This window comes from Aspergillus ruber, assembly GCF_000600275.1.
Source record: "Aspergillus ruber CBS 135680 unplaced genomic scaffold scaffold00003, whole genome shotgun sequence".
In the NCBI taxonomy this organism is placed as follows: Eukaryota; Fungi; Ascomycota; class Eurotiomycetes; order Eurotiales; family Aspergillaceae; genus Aspergillus; species Aspergillus ruber.
This window is the reverse complement of record NW_024467299.1, coordinates 201081-227347: the sequence shown is the minus strand read 5'-3', so window position 1 is coordinate 227347 and position 26267 is coordinate 201081. Positions and strand designations below refer to the sequence as shown.

Here is a 26267-nt window from a genome sequence, read left to right as displayed (position 1 = left end):
TCCTAAAGTAAAAGCAGGCCGTGAATGGGTGGAGAAGGTCCAAACACCAGAACAAGTCCGGTTAGCATTGGATGCCCTAGCGAAAGGTATCTACGAGCGAGGATTTGGGAACCTCGTGTCCCGGATCAATAACCAGCTGGACCGCAGCACCATGGCCAGTGAGGGTAACTGCTTCATTGGAGTTCTTGATATTGCTGGTTTCGAAATCTTCGACAACAACAGCTTCGAGCAACTTTGTATCAACTACACCAACGAAAAACTGCAACAGTTTTTTAACCACCATATGTTTGTGCTTGAACAGGAGGAATACGCACGAGAACAGATCGAATGGCAATTTATTGACTTTGGAAGAGACTTGCAGCCTACGATCGATCTGATCGAGCTGACGAACCCTATTGGTATCTTCTCATGTCTCGACGAGGACTGTGTTATGCCAAAAGCCACGGACAAGTCATTCACCGAGAAGCTACATTCATTGTGGGATCGTAAGACTCCTAAATACCGCGCCGCTCGCTTGAATCAAGGCTTTGTTCTCACCCACTATGCTGCGGATGTTGAGTATGATACACAAGACTGGCTGGAGAAGAACAAGGACCCATTGAACGACAATGTCACTCGTCTACTTGCACGTTCAAGAGATAGCCATATCGCGAGCCTCTTCTCGGATTGTGGAGACGGAGAAGACGATGGGGAGTACCCTAAGAGCAGGGTGAAGAAGGGTCTTTTCCGAACAGTTGCCCAGAGACACAAGGAACAACTCTCTAGTCTCATGACCCAGCTGAATTCGACTCATCCTCATTTCGTTCGTTGTATCATACCCAACCACAAAAAACGACCCAAGTTGTTGAATGCTCCTCTCGTCTTGGATCAACTGCGGTGTAATGGTGTGCTTGAAGGTATTCGAATTGCGCGTACAGGATTCCCCAACCGCTTGCCATTCTCCGAATTTCGACAACGCTATGAAGTTCTCTGCCGTGACATGCCTAAGGGTTATCTGGATGGACAATCTGCCACCCGAACTATGCTGGACAAACTGGGATTGGATAGGACCTGGTACCGGGTTGGTCGGACGAAGGTGTTCTTCCGAGCTGGTGTTCTGGCTGAGCTCGAAGAGAAGCGCGATCAACTTATCCGGAACATCATGGGCCGCTTTCAGTCCGTTGCCCGTGGTTTCCTCTCTCGGCGCATCGCGAATAAACGGCTGTACCGTGCAGAGGCCACCCGAATCATTCAGCATAACTTCCATGTCTATCTTGATATGAAGGCCGACCCGTGGTGGCGCTTGTTCTCGAGAATGAAGCCTCTGTTGGGTGAGACGCGAAGTGCAAACGAAGTTAAGAAGAGAGACGAAAAGATCCAAGAACTCGAGGTCAAGATGGAACAGGACTTGTCCGACCGTCATAAGCTGGAGGAAGAAAGGCGGCGCACGGAGGTCGAAATTCAGAAGATCCAACAAGTCCTCGAAAGCGAACGAGCTCTGGCACTCGACAAAGAAGAAATTTTCAAACGCCTGCAGATGCGGGAAGTCGAGCTGAGCGAAAAACTGGCTGGGGCAATTGCAGACCAGGAGAGCCTGGAAGACCAGCTGGACGAGCTCATCGATGCCAAGAAGAGAGCAGACGACCAGCTCGACCTTCGGCTTACGCAGTTGGAGCAGGCAGGAGAAATCATTGAACGCCTAGAAGCTGAGAAGAACGAGCTGCAGTCGCATCTTGAAGCCGTTTCGCAAAAGCTACTTAATACGGAGACGGAATCCATCGAAAAGGAACAGCACCTCGAGCAAATCAGCCAGGACGTGGAGATGTTGCAAAGCCACCTGACACTGAAAGATCGCAAGCTACAGGATCTGGAAGCGAAGTTGTTGAAGACAGACCAGGAGCTCGACGTCAAGTTCGCGCAGGCCTCGAAGGAACTTGAGCAGTCCAAGGAACGAAACAAGGAACTCATTGATGAGAACCGATCCATTCGGGACCAGATCTCCGATCTTTCCGCAACTTCGACTGGCTACGAAGAGATGCTACGGCGCAAAGAGAGCGAGATGACTGTTTTGCGAAACGACGTCAGAAAGCACGAGGAAGATAAGCAGCAGTTGGTGCTTGAAAAGAACTCGCTCACTACCCGCCATGATAACATGCAAAATCGTCTTCGTGAGTTGCAAGCGGAAATGGATGCCATGATGTCCGAAAAGCTTCAGCTGGAGAAAGAAGTGCAAGACGTGAAGCACCTTTTGGAGGAGAAAATATCCGAGGATGCTGAAGCTGGGGAAAGCAGAAAACTTCTGGAGCAGCAAAGTCAGGACCTCAAGAGCCAACTGTTCCAGGCGCAAGCTGATCTGAGTCGCGAGCGCCAGTCCAGAGACGACGTACAAATGCTGGCGGAGCATAACCTTGCTGAGCTCAGGGATAAATATACCTCTCTCAATGACGCCAAGATAACCATTGAAAAAGAGATGTACATCCAACAAGATACCCTGCGACGCGCCACGGAAGCTCGTGTGGTGGCTGAGCAGTCACGCAAAGAATTGCAAACGGAATTGATAAGGCTTCGGGATCGATTCACCAATGTCGAAAATGCGCGCTTGAATGCGGAGAGTGAAATCGAACGAAAGATCATGCAGCAAGCCGATCAGCGCCTGAGTAGCTTGCGCACAGAATTCGAAGAGAAGACACGCCTGTACGAAGAGGGCGAAGCAGAACGCGCGCGTCTGTCGAACAGAATTCAAGAGCTTAACAACGCCATTGCAGAATCCGACAACTTCCGTATCCGCCATGATCAACACAAGGAACGTTTGGAACGGGAACTGGTGACCCTCAAAGGCAGACTTACGGCGTCGGAGAACGACAATCGGGCTCTCTTAACTAAGATCCAGCAAAAGAACCTTGACATCGCGAGGTCAAATTCTCGGGCCAGTGATAACCAGCGGATGCGCATCACCAACCTTCAGAAGGAGAAGGCTAGGGTCGAGGACGAAAACAAGAAGTTGTCGCACCAGCTAGGAGACCTGCAGCTTACTATCACCTCCTTGGAGAAGCAAAAAGAGAAGCTCTCGTTGAGCTTAGAAGACCTGAACCATGAGGTCAACAGGGAGCACAAGAACAGTCGGAACGCCGAAAAGGCCGCCTCAACCGCCAATCTTCAGCTCGCGGAAGCGAACAGATCGCTGGAGACTGAGAGGCAATTGCGCTCGCAAGCGCAAGCAAACACCCGACAGCTGCAAAGCTCACTCGATGGGGCGAATAAGGAAATAGAAGACCTTCACCGCAAGCTTACGACGTTACACAAGGTCTTCGCTCCGGATGACGAGGCACATAAGTCTTGGGAGGAAGTTCAGCCCGATCTGTCGAAGAAGGTCGATCTAGCACAACTACTGGACGAAACACAAAGCAGGTTGCAGGTTACCGAAGAGAAGTACAGTCGGGCTGAGAGCCAACTTGCGGAGATGAGACAACGACACGGTGATGAGATGAAGGAACTCGACACCCGCTACTATTCTTCTAAGCGCGCCCTGCTGGAGGAAGCCGATCAGAACCAAGTCGGTAACCGCACTCCAACGCATGTTAGAAAGAATTCCGACAATGGAGTGCTCAAGAAATTCGGAACTCCCACAACGCCTAACCGACGAGTGAACTTCAATGATAATGCTCCTGACTCTGGCCGCTCTGACAAGACCGTTGATACTGTTGCTTTCCAGAAACGAATGGATATGGCCACTGAGATCGAAGAGCTTCAGAACAAGCTACAGCTCAGCGAGATGCAGAACAAGCATCTTCAAAGCCGCGTTGACCAAGGGACTCCAGCTCAGGAGGTGTTCCAGGATGAAAGCCCTTCGACTAGACGGGCGCAGTTGTTGGAACGTGAGAATGGTCGTCTCCATGACCAACTCGATGATTCTGCCAAGAAGGTTTCGTCGCTCGAACGAAGCATTCGCACGGGCGACCTTTCATTGCGTGACATCCAGGCTAAGTCGCATGAGGAGCTTTTCGATCTTATAAATTCTCAGGAATTGTCCAGGAAATCATTGCTCAAAATACATAATGAGGCCATGGCTGAATTTGGTGAAGTGAAGGCCCTCTCTGAGAAGCTCAAACGTGCAAAGGCTACTTTGGAAGTCGACATTCGCGATGCTCGCTCCGAGACCCAGGAGCTGCAAGCCGCTAAGGACCAAGACGCCGCTAGCAGGAACCAGCTTCTGCAAGAATTCTCTGACCTGCAGATCAGATTGGACGGGGAAACATCCAAGTCTGCTGACCTCGAGTCAAGTCTTGGTCTGTATAAGAGCCGTGCAGACGATTACTTCAGTAAACTCGAGCAGGCTGAGATTGCTGTTTTGAAGGCTACTAGGGCTGAGCAGTTTGCCAAATCACAATCCCAGGAAGCCGAAGATACATGTGCACAGATCATGGCTGAAAGGAAGCAGATGGACGCCCTTGTGGAAGACTTGCAGCGCCAAAGTCAATCCCTGGAGGCGGCAATGGAGGACCAGACCGCTGAACTTCAAAGCGCGCTCCAGACCAAGCAACGTCTCCAGAATGAGCTCGAGGACTACAGGAATCAGCGGGCAATTGACATTGAAGACAAGGAGACATCGATGGAGCAGACGAGACAGAAATACCAGCGTGAATTCTCGACTTTGAACAACGAGCTAGAGATGGAACGTGAAAAGGTGCTCAATGCTCGTTCTGAGAACTCGCGTCTTCGCGAAGAACTCGAGGACCTCCGCAGCAAGTGGGACAATGAGGTGCTCAACAGCTCGACCTGGGCCAAGGAGAAGGCGCGCATGGACATTGCGCTCCAGGATGTCACGACGTCCCGCGATGAGGCTGTGGACGCCCACAACGAGGCTCAGAGCAAGATCGTTTCTCTCCTCTCCCAGGTGAGAAGCCTCCGTATTTCCATCGACGATGTCACAGCCGAGCGAGACATGTTGTTTAAGGAGAAGAAGATGCTCGAGACGCGGCTGTCTGAGGCAGGCGAACGACTGGAAGACCTTGCCAAGGGCGAGAGCCCATCCATGCGTAATGCCGCTAGCATGGACCGTGAGCTGCTCGAGCTCAAGTCGAAGCTTGCCCAGCAGGAAGACGTGTCCGCCGCCGCTGTTGGCAAGATGAGACGTGCCGAGGCCTTGGGCACCGAGATGCAGAAGGAGGTCACCGCCGAGCGAGAGTCGAACGCCCAACTCTTCAAGGACAAGGCAGCCTTGGAGAAGCAACTCAAGGAAGCGCAGCTCCGATGCGTCGACCTGGAAACTAAGAGCTACTCGACTGGTAGCCAGGATGTGCGCTTCCTGCACAAGCGAATTAAGGAGCTGGAAGCCCACCTCGAAGAGCAAGAAAACAAGCACACCACAGAGCAGCGCTCTCTGCGCAACATTGATCGCACTGTCAAGGACTTCCAATCCCAGATCGAAAGACGGGACAAGATGAACGCTCAGCTAGAAGACGAAATCGGCAAATCCCGTGACAAAATCGAGCGCCTCTTAGCAAATATCGAAGAACTCCAGCAGAGTGACTCCGAAACGCAGCTCCTCGTCCGTCGCTCGGAACGAGAACTCCGCGAAGAGAAAGAGAAGAGCTTGAGAATGGAACGTGAGTTGGATAGCTGGAAGGGTCTGTGGGGTGAAAGGGGGAGTGCCGTTGGAAGGCCTATTCCCGCCTTCAGTGATGTCGGTAGCCGTCGGGGAAGTAATGGGGGTGACATTCCACAGAGGATGCCCAGCAACACGAAGGGATTCCTGTAAGGGAATGCTCTACATGATATGAAAGGTAGTCGGATAGGGTATGTGATGATTGAAAGGACAGTGCCACCTGGTTTTACTTTGCTTTATTAATGTGTATATGCTACGATGCCGGTGATGATCTATTTTTGCTTTTCTCTTATTTCTGTTGATCGGGTAATGGTGAATGGTGCATTTTGGTCATCTATTGTCCTGGAGGCTGTCTGTTTCGGGGACTAATACCGAACGGTCGATTTGTATTTGATGTTTCCCCATGTCTGATGATTTCATGGCACTTTTATACGTTCTAAATGTAATTATTTATGTTCAATGAATTCTCGTAGATCTCGTGCTCATTTTGGCTGTGCCGGAATATATAAACAGCCTTGGTTACGTTAAAACCTCAACGGTGCAGGAGTTCCCCCCCTAGTCTATCGGACCTCAAATATCAATATTAAAATACCCCAACAGGCCTCTCTAAATAATTTAAACCATTTATAAATATCCAAGACTCGTTAGACGTTAATGGCCCGCGCGTCAATGATTACCCGCGCGGGTAAATTAACGCCGGTTTCCCGACCTACGAGCTGTCAAGCTTCAGGCTTCAAGCTCTTCGGCACGAGGTTGTCGTCCCTACAGCTCTCCCCTCGCTCCGCGACACTTAGAACCCTCCTTGGTGGATTTAATCAGACAGCCTTTCAATATGGTTAGTTTACGAATCCGGAAAACCTCTCCAGCTTGTCCCCCGAAACCCGTTGTTGGGCAATCACTAACCATGTCGCTCTCAATCAACAGGCGCGTAACAGCGAGAAAGCGCAATCGATGCTCTTCCGGTTCCGGGCCCAGCAGGCCGCGGATCTGGGCATCATCGACATGGGGCGAACCCGTCGTCCCAAAGCCATCACGACGGTCGATTCGATCCCCATGTGCGAGAAATGGCGCGGCCAGGTCCTGAAGGAGATTTCGCGAAAAGTGTCCCGCATTCATGAACAGAGTCTCAGCGACTATCAAATTCGGGATTTGAACGATGAGATCAATAAGCTTATGCGCGAGAAGTGGACGTGGGAGATGCAAATCCGGAACCTGGGCGGGCCGAATTATATGCGAGGCTCGGGTCGCGTATACGACGAGGAGGGAAGGGAAATACCAGGCGGAGGGAAAGGATATCGATATTTTGGTCGCGCTAGGGATTTACCGGGTGTGAAGGAGATGTTTGAAGCGGCGGCTCGACGGGGTCGTGGGCCGGCGGAGGAGGAAGGGGAACAGCGTGGACGTGGTGGTGATATCGCGACTAAGAAGGTGGACGCGAACTACTTCGGATACGGATTAGATGAAGAGGATGGTACTCTTGTGGAATACGAGAGGCAAAAAGAGGAAGAAGCCATGAAATATCTTCGCGGCGAGAAAAAAGATGATGCTGAGGATGGGTGGGAGCCTCTGCCAGGTGATGCAGGAGATGGAATGGAATGGAGATTGCCATCTCTTGAAGAAGTACAAGAAGAACTCGTTGACCGGCGGAGGAGACGGCTTTTGGACAAGATCTCTTGATTCACTCGCGGAGGTGTTTCAGGTCGCTTTTTATTTTGTTATTTTCATTTTACTGGCGTCATGGGTGTCGATTCTCATTTTTTCGCATTTGGGTACTTGTATACGTTCATGTTTTGTTATTTTCATAATGCGATGCATTGACGGGAAGGCAAACAAGGCCCCTTGATGATACCAGCGCAATGCTCGTCCTTTTATACATGAAAACCCCTTTTTACACATTATTCGGATCCTGTGTCCTGTTGACCTTTCCCCTTCTTCGCCATCCTATCTGCCTTCAGCGCCTGAGTTATACTGGTTGCTGACTCGGTTAATCCCTCTTGACGCCGGTGTTGTTCAGTCTGCAAATCATCCAAGATGAACTTCCCAAGTTCACCAGACCGCCATTTTTGGATAAAGGTCAATGCTGCAAGGTCGACGTTCGGAATTCCGCCTTTGGCCAGAAGGCCGGTATACCGAGCGAAGTTCTCGAGGAGAAGACCAATCTCATTTGTTGGCTCAGACCACCGCCGATACGACCGCTCATCATGCAGATTGATATGGTATAACAAATAATCTGCCAACGTCAAGGACGAAATCACCGAGTCCTTCACACACCCGCATAGTGCTAGCTTGAGCATGTTCTCTGCATCTGGGACATATGGCATAAATACACCGGGAGTGTCCAGCACATATACATGAGAACCGCTCTCCCTCTCAATTATCTTGATTGGTGTTCCGATTTTCCGTGTGACACCTGGTTGACCCCCAGACTGTGCAGCCTTGGCCCTTTTCACGCCGTAGTTGCGCAGACCATTGATCAACATCGATTTACCAATGTTCGGCATTCCAACCACCATGACGCGGCTCCCAACAAGATTATCCGGCCCTTGCGCATCATCCCGGAGGTGTCTGATTATAGGACTCACATCTCTTCGGGAGGACGAGCTGACGAAGAAGACGGCACTGGTGGGGTCGAAGCTTTGGATCGTCTTTTCGACCTGCGGGGAGAATAGACTGTGAGATATATGTGCCAACCACTGGACTAAGATAGGAAGTTTTAAAATTACCTGCTGCCGTACAGGAGGCCGAGGGTCCGCACCAAGATCTCTCTTGGTGTACACAACCAAGCGCCTCGTGCTCCCCAGTGCCTCTTCAAACATGGGATTCACTGAGGTCACTGGGACTCTGTAGTCGCGGCATTCGACGACATAATCAATAGAGGACAGCATATTTTTCATCTTATTCAACCCAGCCCGATGATGACCCAGGTAATATGACCTTGGGATAGATCCATAGTGGGGAAAAGTCTGGCGCGGAATGAACTTCGCTGCCATCATAAAACAACAAGTTTTGAGCGATTGTTATACGGGATCAATTGAAATATGGGACTAGAACTGACATCCATATTAATTGACCTGGGCTCATACTCAGATTGCAAGGAAATTCCCAGGATTTCGAAAAGCTGGTGGGCAGAAATGGAAAGCGGAAGAGAAGGCGGTCACAAAGCCGCGACATATCCGTTCCTTTACATTATCGTCATCAATCAATCATTGTATTGACCGAGGGTTGCGTTCGGTCTCAGGATGATGCTTTTGTCCATTGGCTGCTGACAGAACCAGCTCACTTGGCATTCATCCTTGAATAGCCCACAAGGGGTCCATATCGAGGCGTGTGTGTGTTACAGAGGGCACCCCGCCATGTCTCTTATCTCGGCATTCCGACCACGATCCACGCGTAGTTCATCTGTTCGGCACAGATCCCCTTTAAGGCGGAGGAAGAACAAGAAGCGAAGTGACTCAGAAACAGATGCACCGGAGGACTATGCCCACTCCATAATCACTCCGTCCAAACATACCCCGAAACCATTCCGAGTGCTGCGAGGTTCAGTGGCTGCCGGCGGTCCTCTAAGACCTTTCAGGCTGGTGAAGCAGGATATCATCAATATTCGCCGTCGATATAAATCCGACTGGACTATTTTCAACCAACTGATCTTTGCCAGTGCCGTGTACGTCTTCTTCACGAATCTCTTACCCGGCATCACGTTCGCGAGCGATTTGTATGTCTTGACCGGGAAGAGCTGGGGAACTATCGAAGTCGTATTCAGCACAGGACTTTGTGGCATTATATTCTCTCTGTATGTGCTTTTGCCTTCATATAATCTTGTTCTTCATTCTGTAAACCTTTTGACTTTCGCTGTCAACATCATAGAAGCCTTGATCAATTATAGTATTCCGGGGATAATACTGAGTATGGACTTCAGATTCTCTATCCAGCCCTTGACTATCCTTGGTGTCACCGGACCTTTTTCCGTGCTAGCTGAGAACATATACAAGCTTTGCGATGAAGCATTCAAGGTGACTGCCACCAACTCATTACCGTACTACCCTGTCTAACACTGGTCCTTGGTAGATACCATTTTTGCCTTTCATGGCCTGGTCACTGATCCATTCCGCCTGGCTGCATTATATCTTAGCCATTATCAATGCCCACGATTGGACGATGCGATACGTGACCACATTCGCCACAGAAATATTTTCTTTGCTGAACAGTGTCATCTACTTCCACAAAGCCATCCAAGAGCTGGAAAGAGCACACTCAGACCTCTCATTCGCAGCCTTCCTGTACGCCGTAATTGGTGCGGTGGGAACAATGCTCCTCGCCATATTCCTCTCCACAGCGGAAAGCTGGCAACCACTGTTTCATCGCTACGTCCGACTCATTCTGACCGAATACGCGGCTGCGATATCCATCATCCTTTTCATTGGCCTGCCATACGTAGGCGAGCTGGCCCAGCTGGACAATATGACTCTTCCAGTCAGTGAGACCTTCAGACCAACATCCCCGGATCGAGATAGATTTTTTGTGGAGTTCTGGAAGTTACCAGTCCCATGGATATTCGGCGCTATAGTCCCTGGAATCATCATTACCATCTTATTCTTCTTTGACCACGAGGTGAGCTCTATTATTTGCACGATTGATCGATACGGGACTCGGAAACCTGGCGGCTTCGCGTGGGATATCATCTTACTGGGTACTACGACTGCTATTTGTGGGATTTTGGGGATACCACCTTCCAATGGACTACTACCGCAGGCACCACTACACTCGGAGTCCTTGATGCATACAGAGCAAGAAACCTCAACGATTATCGTAGATGGCGAGGAAAAGACTCAGAATTGTGAGGTGAAGCGCGTGTATGAGCAGCGCTGGTCCGTATTTCTGCACGCAGGGGCTATTTTTGCATTTGTTAGCCCGCCGTTGATGAAGGTTCTGGGATTAACGCCGACGAGTGTACTTGCAGGCCTGTTCATGTTTATGGGAGAGCAGAGCTTATCAGTCAAGTAAGTCAATATAAACCCTCTTCAAAACATGGGCTGGAGGCTAACAACCCAGCCCTATCCTATACCGCACATTCTACCTCCTCACACCACCATCCGAACTCCCACCACTGCCTGCAGCTCTGTCAAAGAAAGAAAACAGAGATACAAACGACAATACAACCATGCGAAAACCCTCATACATCCCCATCCACATTTACACAATCTTTCAGATTGCCATAACTGTCGCGATCTTCATCGTGACGTTGACGCAAGCTGCGCCGGCTTTCCCGGTTCTGATTATCCTCCTCGTGCCATTTCGGTTATTTGTCATGAAGCGCTGGTGGCCACGGGAGGTTCTGAGATTCGTTGATGCATGGGCTTGTAGGGAGGGGACGCCGGAGGATGATGAGGATGAGCGGGAAAAGAGGGATAAACCGCATGAAGAAGATATGGGTGCTAGAAATGGAGGTGATGTGTTATTCCCCGCTATCCCTGGGGATAGTCGAAATGAGATGTTCACTGCTGGAGCGTCACCTAAGTATGACAGATTATCTCATGAGACACGGGCAACGGGAAGCGATGATGCTGATCACGATTGGATCGAACTTGATGCTTATCCACAGGCGGACGAGGAGATTGGAAGAAAGGGCAGGTAACCAACGATGTGTTTAGATTGTAGTGGTATGCAATGTAAATGATTCCTACATGGGTATCAAAAATCTAAGCCTTTGCGCCTTACAACAACAAATTCAAGTCGATATCCTTAAACCATAAATCCTCACGCTCTCCACCCCTGCACAAAGTCATGAATCCTATCAATAACCACACCAAAGATAGCATTAACGCTATCCCCGATAAGTTGCTCAAAATGCCTTATAGCCTCTTCCTCAGTCATCTCCAGATGGAACCGTTCTTTAACCTTCAGAACAGCCTTATCTGGTTCCACACGTATGTCAGGGATATTAGCATCAACCATCAAACTGAATAGGTTGAGAATAAGGTTCGCTGACTTGCGCAGCGTCGTGTACGCGGTGAAGCAGTACTGCTTGAACTGGAGGTAAAGAGGGGACGTGGTCCCGCCCATTCCCTCTACCATTTCCTTACAGAGCTTCATCATCGGTGCGAAGGGTTTAGGGTCACGGCCTAAGATAAAGCCAAAGTCTGCGTGAAAGAAATGGCCGTCCGGTGCGAGGAGAAGGTTCTCCAGGTGACGATCCCCTACACCAAGAAGGTAAGTGATCACGCAGTATCCGGCGCAGGACTTGATATAGGTATCCATGGTTTCCTTGCGGACGCCAAGCGGTTCGTGGTCGTCAGGGTTATTGGCTTTGAGGTAGGCGAGGACAGATTTGTATTTGGCGGAGACTGCTGAGAGGGAGGTGGATGGTATAAACTGGACAGCACCTGCCGTTGAAGTGGTTGCCAGGATACGGTATGGTGTGAGTTTGAGGTCCAGGTTCTCCTTCTGCAAAAGACGGTCCATTAGGATGATTATTTGGATAACGAGTTGGTCCTGCCGAAGATCATCGCCGACTTTGAAGAGGATTGGGTATCTGCGCCCATCTGACGTTTTAAAGGTGACATTTAGCGGAGAAAGAGACGACTTGAAAACATTGGATTCGTCTGGGAAACAGCCAGTCACTAAGACATCAGGATCTAGTGGCAACGGCAAAGGTGGATCTATGTAAGCAATGTCATTTTTCGGGTCCTTCAAGTACTTTTTCAACTTTTCGATTTTCAAAGGCCGGGTATCTCGAGAGAATCGAATGTCCTTAGCGATTTTCGAGAGAACAGTGACAAGTTCACCCTGGCGTAAGAGCGTCTTCCTGTTCTCTGAATGTACTTTTTCCAGCTCTGCCATGAAATAGTATTCCACACGAGCGAAGAGCCTGCGTTGTGCTGACAAGGTTCCCGGGCCAGCATCATCGCATTCGACCATTAGATACCAATGTAGGTAACTTCCAAGTTTGAAGTTGTTGGCTGCCCTCGAGATAAGGAAATTGGCCAAAGAAGAGTCATACGCTGTATCTTCTATATCTTCATCGGGGCTGTCTTCATATTTCAGCGCTTGGACTAGTTGCAGAAGGTATAAAAGTAGTTCGTCATCATCAGCCTTTCTAAGTCTTTCTACGGCGTAAGAGCGAACTGCAGCGTTATCGAATGTAGGACCAAGAAGTTCTAAGGCATCGTCGACATCAATTTCTGTCCATTTCGGAAGAATGTCCACTGCTTGCTGGGATTCTCCAACATCTCGCCAGTTAACCGACTTGACGAATTTGGTAAGTGCTCTCTTCTCGCGAGCCAAAAAGTATCTGAATCTCCAGATAAGATCCTTTTCTTCGGCACTGAGGTCCTGTGTTGGTTCGTAAGAGAGAATGGTGTTTAGTTCATCGCGGATCTTGGGGTTTGGCTTCAAGTCACGGTCCATGATACCGGTGCGATGACTGCGAATTAATCTTCTGTGTTTGTCCTCGCACGGGTTCCCTGTCTGACCCAATTCAGGATCGTAGATCCTAATGACAGCCTCACCACCCTCAATCCCAGGACCGAAACGGACTTCCGGAAGGGGCTTCAATGCAGCCTGATTTGCAGGTGTATTTTGAAGATGCGCTGAAACGGGTGGCGGGGGATACTGATAGTCTGTCCAGACGATAGGATGATCGAAGCGTGGAAATTCAACGTATAGAACAAAATTTTCATCGTCCGTATTTTGATCAGACTCGTCATCATCCTCATCGTCTTGTGCGGTCCTTTGCTTCGTGGCTTTTAGACGGATAGCTCGTTTCCTCGCAGCCTCGTCAGCATTCAACTTGAGCTTCTCTAACTGTCGAAAAACCATCTGGTCCATCCAGTCGATCCGTGGTATTTCACCCATCTCATGTTTCTTGATCAGGACTTCCACTCTTTCCAGCTCCAATTCCTCCACCGATGGACCTAACGGATCCGGATTTTGGGCTTTGCGTCGCTTCGGAGGCGGGCTCGACGGAGTGGTAGTCGACGACATGCCATCGGCGGCTTTGTGGCGATAGACCTTGCATTTCTGCTTGCCTGTCTTCAATTTACCCTCTTTATCAAATATCGGGACAGTCGTTCCACCAAACGGGATATAATGGCCGTGTGCCCCTTCGCCGGCAAATGGGGACAGGTCCCAGACCGTGATAGCTAATTGGCACTTGGATGGAGCATCCTTGACCGACATTGGCATCTGCATCCACTCATTCCATACCCGCCGGGCCTTGAACGCCTTGTACGAGGTCTGTACCGGTACTCCTAACGGTTTCGAGTCGGACCATAGCTGTGCCGTAACGAACAGATCGGAGACGGGATTCTGGGATGAGCCGATATGTCGTAGCTCCGGTTGTTTAAGCAGGACGGAGAAGGGTATGTTTTTCTGCTTCCCTTCTAACGAGCCACTGTACCAAGTTAGCGAGCTGTCCTGTCCTTAACCCATCGGAAGGCTTACGGACATTCTGACATGAATTGGGAAGTCCACCTGCGTGGAAGTAGCAAATGTAAATGCCTCCATCCTTTACTCGAGGCTTTCTGCTGCTCACACCGTCATTATCTGGTCTTCGACTGCTCTGAACTGGGAAGTCGCTGAATATGGAATGGGCTGAAGCTGTCCAGACGGCCACTGATTGGCTACAGTGCCGCGATGACGCGGGGGTGCGAGATATGATCACGTGACATTTATCACAACGCGTGGAACGCGCCGCGGATCGAAAGTGGATAAGGTGATTGGGACAACTCGAGAGTTCTGCTCGAGTAAGCGCAGTTGTTGTTATTCAATTTGATGTTGGTTCGTTTTTGCTTATTCTACGCGTGGAGACTAACGTGATTATCTCCGGTCATTATCTGCTCTATCACAGCCTCGTCGCTCGCTCGTTCTGTCTGACTAGACCGTGGGAGAAAAAAAGATTAGCATGGCGCGCACTATCCCTACAGACGACGTTACGGACCGATCTTCGCCAGATACAACTCGCTCAGATAAGGAAAACGATCAGGCATCAGCAAGGAACCGCAAGAGAACCAGCATGGCCTCGAGGCCCAATACGAATAAGCGACGGCACCTCGCGGACCGAACATCGAATATTCAAGACAGCACGCAACCACAAGTTCTGTCGTCGGAAGCAGACCGGAATAAGAGATACTACGACCCGGATCAAGATGAGACTGAAAGAAGATGGCTTCGAAAGGGTCTGAGAGACCTAACGCGGGATCTCCATGGTAATGCGATTGCCCAGGGCTATGTATCCTAGTGGTCTTGCAACTAAACTGTGGCATAGATTCGCGTAGCGAATACCTACAGGCCGGGAACCACGGAATCCAAGACACCGTCAAGAAAGCGAACGAATATTTCGACCATGTTAAGCAGACTTCGGACGCCACGATTGACTCCCGTCTTCTGGTTAGTGCAGCAGATCTATCGTATAAGAAAACGACGCAGCTCTCGATGGGTGATGCAACAGCAGGTATCGACGTGGACGAGTTTGTCTCGAAATGCATAACGTTTATGCGCCGCGGCCCGGAAGACTCGCATGCTGCGCTCGCCAGCAGCACCCAACGTCTTCGCCCTCGTGCAGCTGGCAGATCGCAAACAGACCTGGAAGCTGGTAGTGATGAGGAGGATGAGGGAGATGCTATGAATTGGGACTGGCTTGGCCGTTCGGCTTGTTTTCAGCACAACGCTCGACCGCCCGTATCGGGCTTCTTACTGGGTCCCTTGTCGGTCCAGAAGCGCACGCGGCAGCAGACTCAGCGGAGAGCTCGAGAGCGTATTGATCCTTCGCAGGCCGTTCGACCTCAGGAGCTTCAAGAAGAAGATCTTGACCGACAAGAGACATCCAACCTGACGACCATGTGCTCGAAGATCAATAAATTGCTTGCCACAACACAAGAGCAACGTATGGATATAGTAGACCGGATCCTACAACAGATGGAAGACCCTGACGATGAAGTAATACACGAGGTGATGGACAAGTATGATATCGCCGATGATGGCGGCATACCACTATTCCTCTTCTGCATCAACCCGAGGTCATTTGGACAGAGCGTGGAGAATTTATTCTACATTAGCTTTCTGGTGAGAGATGGCACAGTGGGTATTTCTTTCGACAGCCGGGAATTGCCAACACTGCGTATGTTTCCCCTTTACCATCTGGAATTGGGCCTTTGGCGCTAACATATTAACTCTAGATCCTACCAAGCCATACGCACCAATCGAGGCTCAGAAGAAGGGTATCCAGAAGCACCAAGCCGTCTTCAGCCTTGATTTTGATACATGGCAAGCTATAATAGACCTGTACGACAGAAAAGATTGCATTATTCCGCATCGTCAAGAGGAACAGCAGACCAGACGTGGTTGGTATGGTTGAGGTGGGAAAAATCAGAGTAATGGCAGGGTTGATTTATGAGCGATACCCTTATGAGTGTTAAGATATATGTAACTAGTTAGATAATACGCTTACTTAATGGACATATGGTTAACTAGTTAACTAGTTATATGGTGGTGTTCTTCCTATGTAGTCCGCGCCAATCGTGTACAGGCGCGCAATACGTCATAGAAAGTCCAGGTACATGGCGACATCACCAAACTCATGATCGCAACAAGATGCAACACACACTTGCATATAAATTTACACCTAATACTTAAATACTATGTTTTCAATATTCTCAGGAATATTTGTCGCATTTTGCATATTTTCCGCCGCATCCAGCTGAAGCCCCTCAACTTCTCAACGTCATTCCTCCCACCTGCCATCTTTAATTTACGTACCACCACCGACTTTACTTTGAAGTACCTCAAGTATATTTCAAATTATTTCTTAGGGCTTTGAAGCACTTGTTCAGGTTCAAGTCGTACCTGTCGATCGAAGTTTCCGACGAGGTACACGCCGTCGACTACAGTCGCAGACAGCTCTAAGCACGACACGTAACATTCTACCAGATATCAAGCTCAGAAGCTGTGCCATCATGGCTAAACTCTTTCCGACCAACCCAAAACAGGTGATGGTCATCCGCAATGTTACTTCGGACGTGGTGACCATGAGCCTCCCTTTTGCGCGATTCGGGCGTCTCAAGTTCGGAGCGCGGGGGACGTTAGGTATGTATCCCGATTGATTACTGATTAGTGTCAGTTTACTAATGTATGCTCATCTCATAATAGTCAGATTAGCCTCCGGATCTGTTGCCGTGTTCTCCCCCGTGTCATTCACGCCAGAAGTACGAGAAGCGGTGGACTCACTGGGCGGGAAGCTCAAATACATCGCCGCGCCGGATATGGAGCACCATTTGCACCTAACATCGTGGAAGAAGGAATATCCAGACGCCGAAATTATCGGACCGGAAGGACTATGGGAGAAACGGCAATCGAACCCGGAGTCCAAGGACACGCCTTTTCATCATGTGTTCACGAAGGAAAAGAACAACGCTCAACAGAAGGTTACAGAGGAATTCGACGCCGAGTTCGATGTTGAATACGTGCACGGTCACGGCTCGAAGGAACTAGTATTTCTACATAAGCGATCACGGACGCTCATCGAGGCGGATCTCCTCTTCAACTTGCCAGCCAGGGAGCAGTATTCACTGACGAACGAGGCGGCAGACAGTGGGATTCTCACGAAGATGGTACATCCATTCTTGTCGGCTAGTGGGAATGCGACATGGCAGAAGCGGTTTGCATGGTATGTTCTTTCTGCGAATGATCGGAAGGCGTTCCGGGAGTCTATGCAGAGGATTGATAAGTGGGAGTTCAATCGGATCATCCCGTGCCATGGTGATGTGGTTGAAAGTGGTGGAAAGGCGGTATTTCGCACAGTGATGGATTGGTTCTTGGATTATGATAAGAAGGGGTTATAATTTCTCATTCTACAGTAGACACAGTATTGCGAGTAATCAATGGCACTTTCTCTCGTCCTTCCATTCTGTAAGGCTGAGTCAGTGGAGATTCAAATGACGTCATGGGAGGGGTATTGTTCCGCGGAGCCTCCGGTAAACAGACTCACAATAATCATTGGGTTATTCTTCCACGAAATCAGAGCAAACAGCGCAATGAACGAGTCCAGAATATTCGACAGATGTCATAAAGTAGACACAGCCACCTACCCAGAACGGCAAATCGTGGCCGAGCCCCAATTCTGGCGATTATTAGCTGATGCCTGCGCCTTACTCCCAAGCGCCGAGTTTACGCCTAAAGGGAAGCTTTGGCTTTGGATCTATGGACTGGCTATTGGACGCTAGTGAATGCCGCTAACGTAGAGCTATGGAGCCCGCTAGCCTTAACTGTTCTAGCTGGTGTGGACCTATCGGTCCACATGATTTGCTTCTGCAGTCCGTCACATTGTGCTAACAACGCCATTGTACGGAGTATATGCCCAATACATTAATGCTAAGTGTCGTACTCTGTGTACTTATATGGTCTATGGAAGTGTGAGTGACGGTAAGAAACAACACTTTGTGGCACAAAGTACGTATGCTCTATATACACAGTAAACTAACAGTGATCGGACACCGACTCGACGATCCTTCCTCCCCGGGATGACGGGAAATCGGCCAGAAGTTGGGCAACCGCCTTAAATGGATTGTGTTGGGCAAATAAAGCTGCAGATCATGGGCCACCATGCAAGTTTTTTAGCGGTGCGCGTGAATGTTTTGGTCTAACTTTTAAAAGGCGTCGGTCCTCTGGGTTTTTCTGTTCTGTACTTCACTCCTGCAGACTCTTGATCCTTTTGTTCTCGACTGAGATACCTGCATATACTCCATCTGCTGTCAAATAGATAAGCACCCCACCATCATGCCTGTGATCTCGCGTATTGTGTCGGTCGTGCTCCGCGTGGCTGAGATTTTCTTCGGTGCTGTATGTATAAATCCCTGCTTTGAGGTCTTTAACGGGAAATTGACGGGTTAGATCGTTGCCGGTATCATCGGTCACTACCTCGACAAGCTCGACAACATCGATCCCTGGCCCCAGGCGAGATGGATTTACACTGAAGTCGTCGCCGGTGTATCGATACTGCTGGCTCTGCTCTGGCTGATTCCTTGCTCGTTTGGCTTCTTCTTGTTCCCAAGTATGACGCCAGTCTAGTTCAAATTTTACCTACCGAGTGCAGAATGCTAATATTAAATCTCGTATAGTTGACATTATCCTCTCCCTCGCCTGGTTCGCTGCTTTCGGTATCCTCGTCGACGCCATTCATAAGCTCAACTGCGGAAGCATCTGGCACTGGAACAACTTCTTGAGTGGTGATACTTGCGGTCGCTGGAAGGCTGCTGAGGCTTTTGCTTTCATCTCCGCCATTGTTTGGCTCGCTTCTGGCATCGTGGTTCGTATTCTCCCGGATACTGTCGGTATGATCAGGGGACTGACAATAGACAGGGCGTCTGGTTCACTTTCCGCAAGGATGGCTCCACCGGTCGTCGCCGCTGGAACCGCTCTGCTGTCTAAGCACAATGCTGTGTCTGCAATCGCAGATTTCGGTTCTATGCCTAGTGAGCGTGAATCGACGGATAAAGACCGAACATACCCAACAACGGTGCAACGGTTCTATTGGACCTGTGTTCCTAATATCTTGATATAATTTGCAGCCATATTCGCCTACCCTTGCAGCTCAATCGGTGGAACTGTGTTGGATTGGCGATGGCTGATATTGATGAATTTATGTTGATACCCCTGTGGCATGCTGATGATGATGATTCGTGGCATGTAGGTGGCAGCTATTGTCGCTCGTTATGTTGATGTTAGATCTAATCTTAATATGATATTGCATCCCTATTTATTGCGTAGAACAGAAATAATCGTAGATGGAGAGTTGGACCGTGACGATCTGACTAAGTCCCGTCTCTCCTATCGCCGCGTCCGGGGAGTTCTGACGACTTTCACAACTCAATTTACGACAAAATGCGACCAGGAGGTAGTTCAGGGCAGAGTTCATCATCATCATCATCATCATTTGAAAAGACGCCCCGCGAACCCCAGGAATATCCCCTGGAGGTCCTGGACCATGATTCCGACAGCAGTAACTTTGTGGCGGTTCCTCGCGAGAGTTCCGATTCCGCCAGGCTCGTCGCGGAGGAGGAACACAGCTCAGAGCCTCTTCTCCCAACATCTGTTCAGTCACCCCGCCCGGAACTAGAAAGAGAGGAACGATTCCAATGCACAGTGTCAGGTGTGATTAACTGGGCGAAAGGCCCACCACAGCCGCGGAAGTATCAGATAACGCCTTGGCTGCGGCGTTGGCAAACGGCTCCGGGGCGGTTGATTGATCGGTATTGTCCTAGTAAAAGAGCGAAGATTGGGCTTTTGTTCTCGGTTGTGATTGTGTGGTTTGTTATCTTTCTTTCGATTATACATAACTCAGTCAATGGCATCGACGTGCCTGGGTACGGAAAACCGGTTAAGCTTGCATGCTACGATAGACTTTGGTGAGGGTCCTAGTTTCAGTGCATTTGCAGGATTCCTTGGCTTATGTATGGCAGGTCGGGTTCAACTTCTTGTGGCATCAATGGCGATAACTGTCGTCCCTTTGACAAAGAGGGATTCGCTTTCCGCTGTCCAGCAGGCTGCTCGTTCTCCATGGTGCTAGAGCCGTACGTCGTGGGGCCCCAGGAGATCAATTACCGGAGTTTGGTCGTTGGAGGCTCAAACGGCAGCGATGCGGGAGTCTATCGTGGTGACTCGTTCATCTGTCCGGCAGCATTGCATGCTGGGCTTATTTCGGACCAGCAAGGTGGTTGCGGTATTCTTCGCCGTACAGGCGAGCAAAACGATTTCCCAGCCGTGGAAAAGAATGGTATCTCGAGTTTGGGATTCTCTTCGAATTTTCCACTCTCTTTCACCTTTGATAAGGGTGGTGCGCCGGGTGACGCAGGCATCGACTGCCCGGATCTCCGTTGGTCTCTGTTCACATTTGCTGTGGTGATCACTACAGTACTCTCACTGTGCATTTCTTCGCCCGCAGCCTTCTATACTTCTATCTTTTTTATTGTATACTTCCAAGTGGGACTGTCTTCGGATCCTCCCGAGTCTCCCAATTACTATGAAGTTGTCTCAACGGCACTAGGGCGATTCCTTCCCGCCGCTTTTTGTGGGTTCGCTATATACTACTACTGCGTTCGGCAAACCTTGGCAGGCCTCGAAGCTCACTGGGACAAGACAGTCTTATGGCTCGGGGCCTGCTGGGTCGGAGCTCTGAACACCGACACATTCGACAAGATCCCCATTTCCCGCCTCACGCCGCATGATATTCAGCAGCAACCAGGCGCAATCCCAGCCCTGATAACTATTATCACCATCCTCGTTGCCATCGTCATCACCCAAGCCATCGCATTCCGAAATGAAGGACGAATGCCCAAAATGCTGGGCGTGTATGGCCTGTTGGTCGCTGGCGTCCTAATTTTACTGGTCGTACCAAACATGAACCTACGGATCCACCACTACATCCTCAGCCTTCTCTTCCTCCCTGGGACAACCATCCAAACCCGCCCTTGTCTCCTCTACCAAGGCCTCCTGGTAGGTCTATTCATCAATGGCATCGCCCGCTGGGGCTTCGATAGCATCCTTCAAACACCAGGAGCTCTTTTCGACGGCGCGCAGCTGGGATCACCTCTTCCTGAGATTGCAGCGCCTGTTATCATGTCTAGCCAGAACATCCTTTTCAACTTTCCAGATCTACTTGCGGCAGATGCTGAAGGGATCAGTGTGTTGGTGAACGATGTTGAGAGGTACCTTGGGTTCCGGGAGGAAGACGGGACGGTGGATGCATTTAACTGGACTAGGCAGAGAGAGGGAGATGCAGAGTACTTCCGATTTGGATTTATCAAGTTGAACTCGTTGGGAGGCTTTTGGTATGAAGACTTTACGGACCCGGTTATCTGGGAAGGCGACGGAGAGTGGAACGAGACATTTCCTCTTACCTAGTCTGAATACTTGTATCTCACTATTGTACATAAATCAACCGAATTCATTAACCTCCTCCGGCAAATTCGCCATCTTCCTCATCCAACTCGATCGTCGCGCAGCATTATCCTGCTGCATACCCTGTGACATCTGTTGCATCCCCTCTTTCACTTTCATCCCCTGCTGTAAATTCTGCTCACTCCCCGACGTCCGACGTCCATCCGCACCCATCGAGGATACACTTTGTCGCTATCAACCGCGTACACATATCAGCCACGATCTAATTTCATGAGGGAGTCGGGGAGTTAAAGGAGTAGTACCTGCATAGCCGGATCCATCGTAGCAAAATCTCCCTGATAAGTCTCCTGGCCGACTTGGCGTGAGGAATCCTCGTCGGATTGGGATTGGCTGCTGCCGGAGCGGGAGTGGTAGTTTCTTGGGTTCATTCGAGAGAACATCTTGTTGATTTGGGAAATTATAATTTGGTCTGAGTGTGAGGATGGAGAGGATGGTAAGTATAGTCTATGGGTTTGAGAAACTAGAGGTTATATACTTGTGGTGGCGTTTGTTTGATGTCAGCTTTAGTTTCTTGGGACCGGGGTACTATGCGGGGGAGATGAGCGCATAATGATACAGAAATACGGTTCACCTCTCTTAAAACAATGAGTGTATTGGATTTCCGAAGACACTTCTCTTTATGGATTACATCTCCTTCGAAGGTTTGCTGTCGATTAAGCTCGTACCACAGTCGTTCGACGACAGTACGAAGCGACATCCCGGCCACCCTCAACAAATAAAATGGCAGAAATTATGATCACCTGCACAATATTCTTATTCCGATGCAATATTGAGATTTCATATGTTTATGTCGAAGACAGGCATCAATTATATAGGCATCCTTGGAAATCTTCAAGTCTATTACTAACAAAGAGACATCACAAGAGTCCCAACGAAAAACAAAAACAGAAAAAAAAGCATTGTGCAACAAGCTATAAGTGACAACAGAATATTCTTCTTCGATCCAAAGAAACAACCTGTCGAAATAGCCAGAGATACTTCTCCAGCCACCTAAGATCATGCGTGTCAAAAACCTCTACGCTGATTTGGAACGCGGTCAGCTTGGATGGTAACTATACAGGCAGACGATCGATGTTGGCATAGTTAGCTTTAAAAAGGACAGCATCAGAGGGACAGTCCCTTACACTTCATGGTACCGTCGGCTAAAGCATAGAATGGGATGGCGAGGGTGCAAGTCACTGGTTCTATGAAGTGGAAAGGGCAACTTCCTGTCTAGTTAGCTTCTACTATTAGTTGAGCTAACTTGAAAAAAATCCACTGTTTTATGAATGAATCTCCGCGTCTTGCTATGACGTATAGCAATGCATGAAATACTAGCTTTCTCTGTAAGCTATTTCGGTTGGTCCCAGAAGAACGGAAGGTTGATGGGAAACAACCATAATACTGGTCATAGTAAATGAAGGTGACGTTTTGGAGTTGGGTCAACATAGAGTTTTATACAAGTAGTACTCACTTTTGTGTCACAACACCTTTTATCGGGCATCAAAAAGCCAGAAGGCTATGTAGACGACTGACAATCAACTACAATATGAACTGCAGAAAAGCAACACCAACAATAGAAACCGATATGGAACTCTCGCAGAAAGTCGAATCCCTACTCACCGAAGTCCAATGACAAGCTTCTCAAATAACATCTCTGCAGCATACCATACAAACCCAAGACCATAGACTCACGAGAGTGCCAGAGAAATTGCAGTCCTCCGTTCCTGCAAAGGTGAGCTGCAAAGGTGAGCACTTCTCCACTTGCCGTACATCTTGCTTGAAATCGTTAGCTGCATTGAAACCAGATTCACCCAAGCCTTGGGCCTCTATTGAAGACGATACCAATGAGACCAGAGAGCTGTTCCAAGAGAATTTAACCAAAAAATATGTTGAGATGGTAGCGTTTAATAAACGATACAGAACCAAGTTCATAAATCCCAGCATTATCGTCCATATGCCTGGGATAATGCGTGTCATAGATCTCTATGCTGACGTGGAAGGTCTACATCAATGGAGGGCTGAGCGGCAACTATGCGAGCAGGTCATTGAAAATTGGCATTTTTGGCTTGAAGATGGGCTTCCCGAAGAGGATGATTTGTTTCGGAGCTTAGACTATACTGTAATTTGAATAATCCAATAGTCACCATATCTATTAATTGTCCAGTATTGAGGATAATATCTCTATAGAGATTCCTCTAGCTGATTAATTACGCAACAATGAATACTTGCATATATATAGATGTCGGAGAAGGTCCAATCATACCGTCACGGTTGATCAGGAAACCATTTCGGTCAGCAGTAGGAAAATTCATGAGCCAACACGCATCAATAGAGACCATGTATAAAGACTAATTCCAACCCCTCCACCTCCAACCCGCAGCACTTGGCACTTTCCCTTCTTTTCTTTATGTGTACTCTCCCAGTAAAGTAGCACAGAAGACCACCTACACCAACACGTCCAACATAGAAGAGAACCAACCCGTCAGAGCCGACACGGCATCACTAATCACAGAATTTTGCAACCAAGCCTCTCAAATAGCATATATGAATGCAAGCCATAGAAGCCCAAGACCTTCAACTTAAAATCGCACTAATGATCTCACCTTCCTTCAGCCCTACTAAAATCAAGCCATAGCTGATCGTAAAGCTCTCCTGAACAAACCTCTCATCAAGATGGGTAAATAAGACAGTTTTCTCAGGCGCAAACCTAGCCCCCGCCTGAATCATATGCTGAAGCGGATATCAGCATGATCTTGAGATTAAAAGACCGAGGTAGAATTTGGAACGAGGGTGATGTCTTCTGGGGAAGATCTAGAGTGTCGTCCTGTTTGGAGGATGAAAAGATTGGTTTGTGAAGAGACGATTGAGGATTGGGTGGGTTGGGTTAAAGGGAAGCCCCAAAGGACAAGAGCCATTCAAAGAGTGAGACTATCAATTTTTGAAGACGAAGATGGAGTGGTGAAAGTGTTATGGCTCTCTGTTAGTCTCTGACTAGTGATCCCTGCTTTTCTTCTCTATATTATGATGGCAGTAGCCCTTTTGAAAACAAGGTGTGAAAAACATGAAAGATAAAGTGAATATTGTTAAACCAGGCCATAGTGCAGTCTACTAGTTATTCTTGAACACATTAAAGTATGTCAGCCAAGCCATTTCCACAAATTAACATGAACTGTCAAGCAATTCTACTTTATATCATTTAGCGCACGCTATCCCACCGCCCCGCCAATCAACATCCCCTCCACAATTCACCATCGGAGAATACCCACTGGCCCCTTCCATAAGTCCAGAATGCTCAAATCCATTCAACTCTTTGGGCCTAGATTCAGAGCTCCGATATTTTGTTTCATTTGCATACTTCTCCTCGTAACGTGCTGGATGTGGCAACGGGATACGACCATGGACCAGCAACCGAGCGGGCATTCGTCTCCGCTGCACGATGCGACCATCGAACAGACGAAAAATATGCTTGAAAATATCTCTTTAATGTCAAAGATTCAGGACCATACTGGCCATGACGATGGTGCCAAAAAGCCGCTTCGAATTGAATCATTGAATCCCGCGTTGTTGCCCGATAATGACGCTGCGACAACGACCTCAACATCCCAGAAGAGGCTAATTATCATCGGCGATGTGCATGGCTGCAAAGCTTCGTGTAGGTACCCGGCATGCATTTAATCCCCTGACTTCAGCTAATTGTACATATAATTAAGTGGATGCATTGTTGGAGAAGTTATCCTTTGCACCCGATCATGATCATCTTATCTTCACCGGGGATCTTATCAATAAAGGTCCTGATAGCCTTGGGGTTGTCGATCTGGCACGGAATTACTCGGCCTCCTCAGTGCGTGGGAATCATGAGGATAGGATTCTACGATTACGCCAGGAGATGGTCGCACAGAGCGAGGAGTCGTCAAGTACTGAGGATGAAAGTGAGTCGGAAGAAAAGGAAGAACAAGAGAAAGGAAAGATATCAGAGAAAAAGGAGGAGAAAGAGAAGAAGGAGGAAAAGAAAGAGAAGAAGGAGGAAAAGAAAGAGAGGAAGGAGAAGAAGAGAGATAAAAAGGATAAAAAAGAAAAGAAGAAGGAAAAAAAGGAGAAGAAAGAAAAGAAAAAAGATACGAAGGACAAAAAGAAAAAGGATAAGAAAGACAAGAAAGGAAAAGACAAGGGAGGAGGCAAAGAAGCACGTGAACGCGGCCTGGCACTCCAACTCAGCGACGACCAGGCGCAATGGCTCGAGTCCTGTCCGATGATCCTCAAACTGGGATGGATTCGCGGCATGGGCGAGGTAGTCGTGGTGCACGCAGGCTTACTCCCGGACATTGAGTTGGAGAAGCAAGATCCGTGGAATGTTATGAATATGCGGTCTATTGAATTTGAAAAGAAAAAGGTGCTCGATTCGCATCAGGGGACCATGTGGACCAAGGTATGTCTCTCCTATGCAAATGACCATAGCGCCCAGAATACTTATTCTATTTGCAGTTATTCAACAAGCACTACTCAACTGTAATGAGCAACAAGGTTGACCCAACAGTGTCCACAATGACGGTCATCTATGGCCACGACTCAAAAACGGGCCTTGCCATAAGCGATTATACTAAAGGCCTAGACTCGGGTTGTGTCAAAGGGGGAAAGCTCACGGCTCTGGTGATCGAAACTGGTGGAAAACAGAGTCTTGTACAGGAGAAATGCCGTGATGATGTTAAGGAGTAGGGTAGATGGATTTGAGCATGGATAAATAAAATTATAGACG

The 26267-nt window shown here is 48.8% G+C and overlaps 8 protein-coding genes across 8 annotated transcripts; 6 read left to right on the top strand and 2 right to left on the bottom strand.

Moving 5' to 3' along the window:
- Positions 1-6416: 6416 nt before the first annotated feature.
- Positions 6417-7261, top strand: EURHEDRAFT_399676 (pre-mRNA-splicing factor ISY1; the record flags this gene model as incomplete). The annotated part of the gene is made up of 2 exons (XM_040779948.1): positions 6417-6419; positions 6509-7261. The coding sequence occupies 2 exons, from the start codon at positions 6417-6419 to the stop codon at positions 7259-7261; spliced, it is 756 nt and encodes a 251-aa protein (XP_040642064.1).
- Positions 7262-7361: 100 nt separating this feature from the next.
- On the bottom strand, positions 7362-8661 carry EURHEDRAFT_408710 (putative GTPase MTG1). The gene has a single exon (XM_040780896.1). It carries the CDS (start codon positions 8572-8574, stop codon positions 7480-7482), a length of 1095 nt encoding a protein of 364 aa, XP_040642063.1. The 5' UTR covers positions 8575-8661; the 3' UTR covers positions 7362-7479.
- Positions 8662-8775: 114 nt separating this feature from the next.
- EURHEDRAFT_408709 (HCO3 transporter family protein) lies at positions 8776-11294 on the top strand. Its single transcript, XM_040780895.1, has 4 exons — positions 8776-9374; positions 9501-9594; positions 9650-10581; positions 10634-11294. Exons 1-4 carry the CDS (start codon positions 8938-8940, stop codon positions 11214-11216), a joined length of 2046 nt encoding a protein of 681 aa, XP_040642062.1. The 5' UTR covers positions 8776-8937; the 3' UTR covers positions 11217-11294.
- Positions 10887-14158, bottom strand: EURHEDRAFT_492850 (phosphatidylinositol 3-kinase VPS34). The gene is made up of 2 exons (XM_040785652.1): positions 14028-14158; positions 10887-13973 (listed from the first exon to the last, which is right to left on the bottom strand). Exons 1-2 carry the CDS (start codon positions 14084-14086, stop codon positions 11339-11341), a joined length of 2694 nt encoding a protein of 897 aa, XP_040642061.1. The 5' UTR covers positions 14087-14158; the 3' UTR covers positions 10887-11338.
- A 325-nt stretch (positions 14159-14483) lies between these two features.
- On the top strand, positions 14484-17418 carry EURHEDRAFT_512631 (putative nuclear protein Qri2/Nse4; the record flags this gene model as incomplete). Its single annotated transcript, XM_040786085.1, has 4 exons — positions 14484-14787; positions 14847-15698; positions 15757-15930; positions 16727-17418. The coding sequence occupies 4 exons, from the start codon at positions 14484-14486 to the stop codon at positions 17416-17418; spliced, it is 2022 nt and encodes a 673-aa protein (XP_040642060.1).
- A 568-nt stretch (positions 17419-17986) lies between these two features.
- Positions 17987-19331, top strand: EURHEDRAFT_408704 (MARVEL domain-containing protein). The gene is made up of 5 exons (XM_040780894.1): positions 17987-18180; positions 18230-18415; positions 18467-18626; positions 18694-18881; positions 18935-19331. Exons 2-5 carry the CDS (start codon positions 18353-18355, stop codon positions 19001-19003), a joined length of 480 nt encoding a protein of 159 aa, XP_040642059.1. The 5' UTR covers positions 17987-18180; positions 18230-18352; the 3' UTR covers positions 19004-19331.
- Positions 19332-19449: 118 nt separating this feature from the next.
- On the top strand, positions 19450-21816 carry EURHEDRAFT_408703 (LCCL domain-containing protein). Its single transcript, XM_040780893.1, has 3 exons — positions 19450-19980; positions 20035-21703; positions 21775-21816. The coding sequence occupies exons 1-2, from the start codon at positions 19457-19459 to the stop codon at positions 21473-21475; spliced, it is 1965 nt and encodes a 654-aa protein (XP_040642058.1). The 5' UTR covers positions 19450-19456; the 3' UTR covers positions 21476-21703; positions 21775-21816.
- A 3094-nt stretch (positions 21817-24910) lies between these two features.
- EURHEDRAFT_399668 (putative serine/threonine-protein phosphatase) lies at positions 24911-26227 on the top strand (the record flags this gene model as incomplete). The annotated part of the gene is made up of 3 exons (XM_040779947.1): positions 24911-25166; positions 25225-25940; positions 25997-26227. The coding sequence occupies 3 exons, from the start codon at positions 24911-24913 to the stop codon at positions 26225-26227; spliced, it is 1203 nt and encodes a 400-aa protein (XP_040642057.1).
- Between the last annotated feature and the right edge of the window lie 40 nt (positions 26228-26267).